General features: G+C 56.6%; 2 protein-coding genes and 1 pseudogene across 2 annotated transcripts; 2 read left to right on the top strand and 1 right to left on the bottom strand.

The window, feature by feature from the left end:
• Positions 1–1,176, top strand: part of LOC101566935 — a 9,524-nt pseudogene extending 8,348 nt beyond the window's left edge.
• A 2,080-nt stretch (positions 1,177–3,256) lies between these two features.
• On the bottom strand, positions 3,257–9,852 carry Gja1 (gap junction protein alpha 1). The gene is made up of 2 exons (XM_004630232.2): positions 9,674–9,852; positions 3,257–4,594 (listed from the first exon to the last, which is right to left on the bottom strand). The coding sequence occupies exon 2, from the start codon at positions 4,576–4,578 to the stop codon at positions 3,424–3,426; it is 1,155 nt and encodes a 384-aa protein (XP_004630289.1). The 5' UTR covers positions 4,579–4,594; positions 9,674–9,852; the 3' UTR covers positions 3,257–3,423.
• LOC111816543 (collagen alpha-1(I) chain-like) lies at positions 6,653–9,853 on the top strand. Its single transcript, XM_023714213.1, has 2 exons — positions 6,653–8,553; positions 9,238–9,853. Exons 1-2 carry the CDS (start codon positions 8,333–8,335, stop codon positions 9,851–9,853), a joined length of 837 nt encoding a protein of 278 aa, XP_023569981.1. The 5' UTR covers positions 6,653–8,332.
• The last annotated feature ends 2,026 nt before the right edge of the window (positions 9,854–11,879 follow it).

Genomic DNA, 11,879 nt, shown 5'->3' with positions numbered 1-11,879 from the left:
GCCCGTCCTGCCCAGCACGCTGCCTGCTCCTCCCTCAAACCCAAGCCAACAGCTTCAGGCCGGGCACTTGCCCAGCAGGGGAAGCAGAGCCAGCTGCAGTCCGTGGGGATGAGAACGGGGACACGCCCAGCGAGCTGTGTGCTCAGGAGGCTGAGGCAAGAGGGTGTGATGAGCTCAAGGCCAGCTGCAACTTCACTGTGGCACCCTATCTCAAAAAATAGAAATAAACAAATAAATGAAACTTGAAAAAATAGACAATTCTGACACTGAAAATTTGGCATGAAATTCTAAATTAAAGCAATGGTCACATAGATGACTGTCCAACAAAGAGTAGGGAATCTCACAAAAATGTAAAGGCTTTAAAAAAAACCTAAAATTTTATTTTTCTTTCTATAGAAAAAGTGGTCTTAATTATGGCCTAGTATCACAAATAAAATATAATAAAGGCATTTTTAAAAAATTACCTTCAACGGTAAAACTACTCTCCAAGGGGCCCGAAAGGTGGGCGGTACACCCTAAGCCTCCTGCTTTGACACACGGCTAACTGGCAGCAACCACTTCCACACATTTGCACATTTGCACTTTATTTTTTCCTTGCAATCCGAGTTGTGCCGCTTTCTTTTCCATCTTTAGCAGTCCTCAGTAGCATGCTAGAGCACCGTGACCTACAGCAGCAGGGGCACGCTCGCAGGCTTGCCACGGAAGGGTCCCGACACAGCCTTCTCCTATCAGTACGGAGAATTAGGTCATACGCTATTTCTATTCCTTCATGATCTACACAGAACTGGTACTTTTTAACTGATTGGAAATCGCTTGCTTAAAGGCTTTCTTAAAATAAGAATATTTCTGCTACTCACAGAAGAAATTCGGTTAACATTATATGACTGAGAGGGCGTTGAGGTTTTGTTTTTCCAGCAATCATCCAGCGCGGGGAAAGAAACCAAAAATAAACCGTTCCCACCGATCGGGAAGCAGTGCGGGGCGCAGGCCCACGCAGACCCACAGCTCCCAGGGCTCCGCCCGCGGTGCAGCCGCAGAACCAACGCGAGGCACCAGCTCGGCCGCGGGAGCTCGCTCGCGCCAGGAGCCGGCTGCGAGGGCCGCTTTCCTTCCAGCCTACACCGCTGGTCAGGGGAAGCCCAGGAGCTGCTCCGGAGGAGCTCAGCGTCAGCCTGAGCCACCTCAGGACCAACAATAAACACAGCCAAGCAAGGGGCTGAGGATACAGCCAAGCAAGGGGCTGGGGATGCAGCCACGCGTCAGTCCAGAGCTAGACCACACCCCCACTCCCCCAGCCTCCCACCTCCACCCCACCCCCACCTATCTGAGATGCAGCCCGCTGGACCCCAGCTCATGACAAATCTCTGGGCACAGCGGGCAACTCGGGTATTGTGTGGTGTCCAAGTGTTGACAAATGACCTCGTAAGTCAGAAACCTTCCCAAGGGGACTTGCACTGAGCACCCCTCTCAGCTTTAAGGAAAAGCACTGATGCACCTGACCTATGAATAAATACCCAAGAATGCTTACTATCAGTGGCTGCACTGAAGTTGCTAACAAGAGTGTCCTCTTAAGATCCCTAAAGGCTGGCGCCTGTAATCCTACCACTTGGGAGGCTGAGGCAGGTGGATTTTGAGTTTGAGGCCAACTTGGGCTCTACAGTGAGCGCAAGGTCTACTCCAAAAAAAAATCCTAAAAGATCATTTCAAGCCTCTCCCACCACATACCAAATATCCCTGAAAATGTAAAATTACCCCAATTCTTATAGCCCGTGGAAGTATCTTGGATAGTCTTTAAAAGACACAGTAGATAAGATGGAAAACTCACACAGCACAGATAGGCAGTATTTCTACTAAATTAAAACTTTATTGAATAAAGAACACTCCAGAACACACAATCTGATGGACCAGGTCTACAGCACATGCAACGAAGCTGACCGTGACAGCGGCTTAACATGGAATGTCAAACGCATTCGTATTCTTCTGTTGTTCAAAACTGTCCCACGCAGCTGATGTGCGAAAAGGCAAGCAGGAACGTCCGATTCTCCCCGTTCATTCGAGTTTCAAAAAGGCCCTTCAAGACACGGGTCGACGTCTTTAGCATATAGTTCAAATAAATTAGTTACATGTGCACTCCTGAAACACGTTTCAGCTCCTTCTCAATCCCAAGCAAAATCTTAGTGCAAACATCAAAGTTGCTGCCCACCTGAGACTCAGCCTCCAGAAGAGGACTCCCTCGGAATTCATGTGTGTTAGGGAGCCGCAGCCGAGAGCCCCAGCTCCTGCAAACCTGGCGGCACAGCGGGCAAGCTCCCCTGCACTTTCCTCCTAAGTCTCTCACATGAATGACTAACGCCTGTTTACAGTACTAAAATCCTATCATTCAAGCATCAACGATTATATTTCATGAAAAAGGACATCATTCATTTCAGTAATAGCATTACTGCTACATTCTAAAAAGAAAAAAAAAAGACAAAATGAATCATGATCCACAAAGCTAGTATCCACAACAGGGAAAGCATTTTAGGGAAGAAGTGTGCTTGGCCGCACAGCCAGATCTTACAGTGTAAACACCAGCGGCCACCACACCCCAGAGGCACCCAGGGGCTCAGGTTGCAACGCCCGTGTGCTTTATTTTCAGATCTGTGTTTGTGAGTCTGTGTACCAATATAAGACAAATAAAACACATGCAGGCACGCGCACACATGGCTGCTAAATGTCAGGCATGGCTTGTCTCCCCGACATGGACTCGGACACTTGTGAAACGATGCCCGAGCCTGTCCCAGCACAGAGCCACTCAGCACGGTGGGCAGAGCAGGGACAAGGGCGTGCACGGCTGGCTCAGGTGCGAGCCCAGTCCTTCCTCCATGGGCCTTGTCTGAACTTTTAATTGACATCAATAATAATAGCAATAACAACAACAATAGAGCACAAGTCCGCAGACTCCTGCAGGGGCGGCCTGGACCACACCCTCCAAAAGTGCACACAGCAATGGAATGTTTTAGCAGAAACATGAGCACAAGTGTCTGTCTTTCACGGGAACAAAATTCAGCTTCTTGGTAAAACAAAAATTTAAAAAGTATATTCAGCCACAACCATCAGCCACCTTTCAGACACATGGGCGTGCTCAGGGTGTGGGGAGAAAAGCCCTTACCTATACCTCACCTACACAGCTCGGAGGAGAGCCAGAGTTCTCAGAACCCACTACGTGAAATACCGCCACGTACCTCCTCCCCGCCCCTCCCGCCCGCCCGCCCACCTTCCCGTGCCCCAGAGAACCTACAATGCTAGGTCAGTCTGTGTGCTGGCCCCCAGGAGGGCCGCTGCTGAGTACCACCTTGCTGGAACAGAAGAACCCGGGCACCTCCCCTCGGGCACCCGCATCTTCTCCACCACTGAGTGGATCTCGCCGCTCAAAGACGGGGTCTAGATCTCCAGGTCATCAGGTCGGGGTCGGCTGCTGGCCCGGCTGCTGGCCCTGCTGGATGGCCGCTGGTCCACGATGGCCAGGGGCTGGAGTTCATGCCCCGCGGAGATCTTTTTAGAATTCTGGCTGTCGTCAGGGAAGTCGAAGGGCTGGGCGTGGGAGTTGGAGATGGTGCTGCCTGCCTGGCCCATGCGATTCTGCTCCGCACTGTAGTTGGCCCAGTTCTGCTCGCTGGCCTGCTTGTTGTAGTTGCGGCACGAGGAGTTGTTCCTGTCCCCAGTCACCAGCTTGTACCCAGGCGGGGACATGGGCGAGAGCGGTGCGGTGGGTGAGGAGCAGCCGTTGAAGTAGGCATACTTGGGTGAACCACAGTCCTTGGATGGGCTCAGGGGGCCACCTCCGGGGAAGTAGGGGTCACTCCTGCCTTTGACACGGTCCTTGACACCCTTGAAGAAGACGTAGAAGAGCTCGATGATGTTGAGGGCCAGTGAGACCAGGGACACCACCAGCATGAAGATGATGAAGATGGTCTTCTCAGTAGGGCGCGACAGGAAGCAGTCGACCTGGTGGGGACACGGGTCGCGCTTGCAGGTGTAGACGGCACTGAGGCTGAAGCCGTAGATGTACCACTGGATGAGCAGGAAGGCCACCTCGAAGACCGACTTGAAGAGGATGCTGATGATGTAGGTGCGCAACAGGCCACCGCGCATCTTCACCTTCCCGTGCTCCTCGATGCCGTACTTGAACTTCTTGATCTCTATCTGCTTCAGGTGCATCTCCACGTTGGCGCCGTCCAGCTGCTCCTTCTGGGCCTTGAGCTCCTCCTCCTTCTTGTTCAGCTTCTCCTCTTTGCGCATCACGTAGAAGACGTGCGCCAGGTAGAGCAGCGTGGGCACTGACACGAAGATGATCTGCAGCACCCAGAAGCGCACGTGTGAGATGGGGAAGGACTTGTCGTAGCACACGTTCTCGCAGCCGGGCTGCTGCGTGTTGCAGCGGAAGGCTGACTGCTCGTCACCCCAGGCCGACTCCACCGCCGTGCCCAGCAGCAGGATGCGGAAGATGAACAGCACGGATAGCCACACCTTGCCCCCCGCTGTGGAGTAGGCCTGGACCTTGTCCAGGAGCTTCCCGAGGGCACTCCAGTCTCCCATGCTGCCTGGGGATCACCTGTGGAAACAAGGGACACACATGACCACGGGACACAGGGCCGTGTCAGCCGGAGCCCAGCTGCCAGGCAAGATGCTTCGGTGGTGTCTTGGAGGCAGGGTCTTGCCTGCCTCGGCCTGCAGGTGCTGGCCCTCACACCACATCCAGCCAACTGCTAAAATACTGCAGCTTGCCTACTCCGACTTTCCTGGATTCTTCAAGAGCAGGCAAAGCACAAGGCCAAGCGCCAGTGTGTCCTGTCTCACTTCCCCCACCACCACCCAGGTAAATTTAGGTCTCAAAAGCAATGGGGCTGAGGGCAGAGGACCACGACGAGAAGTCAGGTGCCAGGCTTACACCTCAGTCTGATGAGCTGGGAGGGTCACCCAGGGCCTGAGGCTGGACCCTGCTCACCAAGGCCACATATCCAACAACCACCATAGGGCAGCTGGCTAGGTACGGGGAAACCACAGCCCTGGCCATGCCCAAGCCCACTCTGCAGCCTCGCCTCCCCTCTCCGGGCCACCCAATTGCCCAGTGGTACCCGCCTGAGTCACAGGGTGAAGCTGTGCACTGATTCCCCACGGCGGAGGGGAGCCATGCAAGCTGTGCTCGCAGACCAGTGCAAGCACGTCTCCCCCGGAGAAAGCCTGCTGCACCATCCTGGCACAGCGGTGTCTCACCATGTGGGGTTGGCAAGGGGCGACACAGCCAGGCAGCACTGGAGGAGTGTGACGGTGAGAATTCAGGGCATGGGGCCACCATGCCAGGCTTTGAAGTTGATTATGTAAATGCTCATAGCAGCTTATCACTAAATTCTTTCACACAGTGGAAAATGAAACTTGACTGCACTGAATGCAGCAGGGATTTCTGTAGAGTATGGCCCATGCTGTCTGCCTCTCTGCACCTGTCCACCCACACAGCGGTCGTGGACCCCTGAGTCCTGTAACGCGCCCATCCTGGTCACTGAGCTCCAGCTCACCTTCTTGGGACTGTTCAGCTCGCCCTGGGTCCTGACTCTACACCCACTCTAATGTTCTCATTTTCCTAGCCTGAGCTGGAAAACACGCATCCCTTCCCCGAGGATGGGGCCAGGAGGTTCCTGATTGTGCAGCGCTGCGTCCTCAGCCAGGTGACCGCCATCCTGGGACTCCTGCGCCCCTCCGCCCGCCTCCCTCTGCTACTCCAGGCCTGGGCAGCTTTTTATTTTTAGTCACTTTTTAAAAAAACAAGTATCTGAAATGATTGTGAAGTTCTCAGAGTAGCAGGCAAACCATGGTTTCTCAGCATTTTTTGTTTTCTTGTTCAAAATATTTGGAAATGGGAGATATGTCAGGAATGTGGAAAGGGACAGGTGCCTAAAAACCCCGGCACTGCCATCCCTCTGGCACAGCCAGTGAGGTGTGAGGAAGGAAACAACAGCATTGACAGAGACCCCTCACCGAGAAGAGGCAACCTCAGTCACCCCTCTCTGCTACCCCTTGTGCTGGAGCCTCAAACTGATGGACTAAAAGTGCGGCCCATTCCTCTTATTACAAATCTAAATAGTTCTTAGAATTAGAAACTACCTTACTTTTCCATTAAAATTGTATTTGAGAAGTGCTTCCCCGGCAAGCGCAAGGGCCTGAGTTCAATCCCCGGTTCCGCCAAAAAAAAAAAAAAATGTATTTGAGGGGGCCGGGGAGATGGCTCAGTAGAATAGGTGCTTCCCTGGCAAGTGCAAGGGCCTGAGTTCAATCCCTGGTAGAAAAAAAAAAAAAAAAAAAGAATTTGTTTTCCCGAGACAGAGGAATCTACAAACACACAGGAACAGACCACTGGTACTAATGTGAGGTTTCAGATCTATCCTGGATGAAAGAAGGAAGAGGCGCTTCATTAATACTTGAAAGGGGAGAGACTGGGCATAATGTCATACTCCTGTAATCCCAGCACTAGGGAGGCTGAGACAGGAGGATCACTTTGAGTGTGAAGTGCATAGCAGGACCCTGTGTCAAAAAGAAAGGGAGAGAGGGGGAGGGGAAGGAGGGACAGACAGACAGACAGACAGACAGACAGACAGACAGACAGACAGACGAAAACCACGCTGTCTAGAAGACACGGGAAGCATCTGCAGAAGTTCTTAAGAAAGCCACTGTTGGGGGTCTAAGCAGGAGGCTCATCCTGTAATCCACCCCCCAGGGAAGCTGCAGGAAGGGAGCTGGACCAGCTCAGTTCCATTTCCAGGTTCTGAATCCCACTCCGGTTCATGTCCATGCCCCAGCAGAACGCACACAACCTGATCTCAGAGTGCAGGGAGTTCTGACCTTCGCACTGCAGGCGGCCCCTGGATCCTCCAGCTCTCAGCCTGGCACCCTGCCTGCCGATCACCCAGCAGCTAGGCCCTGCTCAAAGCCAAGTCTGGAAATGACAGCTTGCCCTGAGACCAACCGCTCTCTGCTCTCTGGTCTCTGCCTGAGCCAACTCTCCAGACAGCGTGGGACAGCAGCCTCCTCCTCATCCTGTCTTGTCCTGTCCTGTCCTGTCCGGTCCGGTCTCAGCAGTGGCCTCCCATTCCTGGGGTTCCATTGTTGAAGGTCCAGCTGAGTCCACACCATGTTCGTGTGTAGGTATTACTGTCCCTGCGTAAGAAGGACTCCTGTCCACCTTTCTGACTGCCCTGTGGCTCGGGGCCCCATGCTGTCCCCATGTCCACACACCCTAGATGAGCTCAAAACCTGCTTGTTGTCAGTGCCCTGTTCCCCAGAAGGAACCACACAGGGAGGGAGTGCATCATGCAGATTCCCTTGCTGTCATTCTTCAGCTCAGACTTCCAAGGCTTTAAACTAGAGGGGTGAGTAAGACAAGCAACAGCGCCTCCTGTGGACGGGCTGCGAGGAGAGGGCCACTGCAGCTGTTGGGCCTTCGGTTCCTCCAGATGGTCACTGGGATGTAGCGCTGGGGGCCCCAAGACTGGAGTGGCAGAGTGGGGAGGGCAGGGCTGCTGTCCCAGGGAGGACCACAGCTAGCTCCTTCGCACTGGACCCTCCTTCCCAACCCACTCCTACCCCTGTGTAAACAGTGCTCGGTGGCATCCTGGTCACCCTCAGAGTCCTTGGGGAAAGACAGTCACAGGCTCTGCACTGGGGTGTGGGGAGGCAGCTTCGGCACAACTCAACCTCCTGGCTTCCTTCCGTCTCTTCCAGAAGCACCCAGCTCTTCCCCCAGAGTAACCCCCTCTCAGTCCCTTTGGGGTGCCAGAAGCAACCCCAGAGACTGGAGTTGTGGCCGTAACTAGGGATGAGTAACTTCAAAATCCCATTTCCATCCAAGCTTCCCCTGCCCTGCCCCACTCCCACCCCAAAGGATTTTCATTAAATTTAACTTTGAGGCAGAGTCTTGCACTTGCAGTCCTACTGCCTCAGCCTCCCAGCCAGCCCGGACTACACACAAGAGTGTGCCGCCTGGCTGGCCTGCTGTCAGCAGGTCTTCACTGGGCAGTCCTGCACTAATCGCACGGCTGCTCCCTGGGCACCTCGGGATCCAAGAACTCTGCACACAACACAGCTGGCCTGGCTAGGAGCAACGCGGAGTAGCTGTTCACTCTTCAACAGGATCTTCAGATACAGCTAATTTTTTTCCAGTGTGGGTAATTTTACTTTAGTGAAATTGCCACTAAAATAGTGAACAAGCATACAGTTGCTAAAAACTACTCGGAAACCCATAGGGATGTGAAACGAATGGAATTTCCAAAGGAGCCAAGTGTGGTTTGAGTTTAGACAGATGAGGGCCATAGCCAGCCATTGGCCCGACCTGGGGGCCACAACAAGGACGGGCTTGCCTTCCCAAACCGACTTCACCGGACAGCACTCGCACTCCGGGGGCGGGCGGCAGTCTCAGCCTGGTCTCCCGCCCTCTGACCCCACTGGGGAATGCATGGCGACCACGGCAGAACTGCCCCCAGGTCCCAGCTCTGCACGGAGCATGGAGACATCTGAGGTCAGGTGGGTACAGCCGCTCAGGGCAGCCTGGAGGCCGCGGGCAACTGGACGGCGTTGGGCTGTGACCGGGGACAGGTGGCCACTGAGCTCCACTTGGGGACCTGGGGCTCGCCCCAGGGCTCATCCAGGCCGGCGCCCCGACCTAACCAGGAGCACCCTGGCTCCGCAGACTCTGGGGTTCAGCGGAAACAAGCACTGGGTGGAGGAGGCTGCCCGGCGGGGTGTGGCTTGTCTCCACTATCCGGGTGTAGGGGAAGGTCAGGCTCCCCCCTTGGGGGCTGAGTCAGTGCAACCTCTGGGTGGAAAGTCGCCACCCCCAGCCCGGCGGCTCCTCCAGCACCGGAGGGTCCTCACTGGGGCAGGTGAAGCTACTGTAACGTCCCCAGGCCCGAGGCAGAGGTGCCTTGCCCAGGTTACCCTTGGAGACCCCTGCGTCTCGCTGCCTCAGCCTCCCCGAGCCGTCGCGTCCACCGCGGTCTAGACAACGGAACAGCGGCTTCAGCCCGGATCCGCAGCGGGCGGTCCTGGCCGCGCACGTGCACTGCTGCTCCCGGGTGCCAAACTTCGCACCCAGCTCCGCCAAGCTCCAGGCTGCAGGCAGGTGGGGGGCGCCCCCCAAACCCAGAGCACGGTTCCCTCGAGGTCTCCCGGAACCCGGTCCCGACCCAGCGTGCGCTCCTCTTTCAGCTCCCGGACCGTCCACACCTCAGATGCCGGCCCTGAGCTGCCCAGCGGACCCCGAGTACAGCGCCTTCCTGCTCAGACCCGAGCGGAGCCACGTGGACGCCAGGAGTCGCCGCCTAACAAAGCGCCCGGCCACAAAGGAAGCGCCCTACCCGGTACAGACATCGCCGCGGGAAGGCGCCAGGACAGGAGCGCAGGCGACGGTGTCCGAGGGCCGCAGGATTCCCGAACCACCTCCCACCCGGGCAGCAGAGCAGAGCCGGGACCGCGATCCGTTAGGAGGGTCCGGCCGGTAGGCACCGGGCTGCGGCGGCTACCTTCGCGGGGCCGGGGAAGCGAACGAGCTCGGACCCAGGCGGGGCACCGAGTGGCCGCCGGCCCCGGGCCTCCTTCGGCGAGAAGAAATCAACAGAACGGACGGCTGCGCCCCAACACTCACTGCGCGACTGGTTGCTGGCTGCTGGCCTCGAAGGCAGAGACCCGGGGCCGGGTCGCGAGAGTCGGGGCTGGGAGAGTCGGAGCCGCGGGCACTGCTCGGGGCCTGCTCCCGAGGGCGAGCGGAGACCTCCAGAGCCGCTCGGGATCGGAGCGCGCAGCTTTTAAAAGTTTCAGGCACTGACTCAACTTGGAGGAGGAGCTGGAGGAGGGGACGGCGGCGGAGGGCGGGAGCTGGGCCGGGAGCGCGGGCGGGGTGGGGGGCGGCCCGGGGTCCCCACGAACCAGCGCCGCCTCTGGGGGCTGCTGCTCCCCGAAGCCCAGGCGGGCAGCTGCGCACACAGAGGCCAGAGGCACCGAAAAGTTGTTCGTTTTCCAAAGCGACAGTTCCTAAGTTTAAAAATAAAAAGGGACAGCAAATCAAAGTGGGAAGCCGGGCGTGGTGGCGCGCTCTGCGGCCCCAGGGAGCTCGCCAAGGCAGGGCCAGGACGCGCGAGCGAATTCAAGGCCCTGGGCTACAGAGGGAGTTCTAGGCCAGCCTGTTTCCAAAAGAAGGGAGGCGGCGGCGGAGGCGGGGGAGGGCAGCAAGCGCAGGCTGGTTTCTTGCGGCCAAGGTGTGTGAAAGGCGGAGGGGGCGGGCGCCCAGCGGGACCCGACTAGTTCCTCCGGCGAGAGGGGCTGGCTCGGGTGGCCGGGCCGGCCGCACCACGCCTCAGCCTCCCGGCTGCAGCCCCCGGCCGCCCGGTGCCCTCCGTCTTCTGTGCCGAGGACGCGACACGGTGAGGCGCTGTCGGCACTGCACTCCCGCTGTACCCGCTGCACGGCAGCGTCGGTGCGCTCACGCGGCGTCGGGCAGAGTGTGACACTCGGCACAGAACTCCGAGGACTCTATAGCTTTTGTTTCCTGTGAGACGCCGGCGCTGAGACCAGGACGGTGACGGCTCCCTCCTCAGCGGAGAGCAGCGGCCCCGGGCCTCGGCGCCCCATGCAGGTGCCAGGCCGGACCCTCAGCGGCGGTGGGCGAGGCGGTCAGAGCCACCGGCGGGCACCGAGCGCCGGGCCGTGGCTCCCTCTGCAGGGCCCCGGGGAGGTCGCAGCGGCCGAGCCCGGTTCCCTGGCTGGGCAAAGCTCCTGGACTCAGACCGTGTCCGGCCTGCCTACCCCCAGCGTCTTGGGCAGGACGAGCCGGAAGCCAGTGACCGCCCTCCCCAGGTGACCCAGACCTTTAGAGCCGGCAGCTTCTCTTGGGCATCTGCAGATTCGCCCTCCGCAGGGATCCGGTGGGCTCTAAGCCCAGGGAGGGAATCCACGTTGCAGCCCACGCTCGGTTGCTACCCGGGCCTCCGGACCTGTTCGCTCCTCCCTCCTCCCTCAGCTCCTCTGCTTTACCCAGGGAAGCCGCTTTCCTCCCTCCAGACTCCCGCGGGAAGTAGGGTTCTGTTAGGTTCTTTTCCCTGGATGATGCAGTACGTTTGTCTCTTTCTATCCACAATGAATGACTGTAAAATGAAACTGAAAGATACGTTTATGGTGTCCAAAAATGTAAATATGCGTGGCTACAAGTGAAATTTTACAAAGTAGGCCAAATCTTCTACACTTAAAGCTATAAAAAAAAGTTCATAGAAATTAAAGACCTGAGTAAACAAAGATACGATTTTGTTTTGTTTTGTTTTTGAGATAGGGTCTCGCCATGTAGTTTAGCTGATCGGAACTCACTGTGTAAATCACGGTAACCCTCCTGCCTCAGCCTCCTGAGTATGTGCGATTACAGGTGGGGGCCTCCACATTCAGCTTCTACCTTTTTGAAACACAGTTCCTTAGTACAACACTGTCCGAAGCTAGTTACCGCCCTCCTCCGCCGTGGGAAGGCACAGGAAACTGCCAAACTGCCACAGCTTGCGCCTCCTACCTAAGGAAGATCTGGGGCCTTCCTGCTAGCGGAGCCCAGCCACTGCCTCCCTCCTTCCCCTCACTTGGCCAACACGAGGCTTGTTTCCCTCCTAGAAAGTTGTTTGTCAAGCATAGTGGTTATTGATATCTGTCTTATTAAAAGAATTCCCAGGATGATAATTGAAAGCTATGGAAGCAGCAGGCAGTGGTTGACTATCTTGTAACAGGATTTTCAAAACAAAATCATAGTTTCTTCACCATTCTGTGGTGTTGCGTCTCTGAGTGCAGCTTGGGGTCTAAGCATCTTTCAGCCTCCTCTT

Source organism: Octodon degus, unplaced genomic scaffold (genome assembly GCF_000260255.1).
Source record: "Octodon degus isolate 3935 unplaced genomic scaffold, OctDeg1.0 scaffold00034, whole genome shotgun sequence".
Classification (NCBI taxonomy): Eukaryota; Metazoa; Chordata; class Mammalia; order Rodentia; family Octodontidae; genus Octodon; species Octodon degus.
The sequence above is the reverse complement of the archived record's forward strand: the minus strand, read 5'-3'. Positions and strand labels throughout refer to the sequence as shown.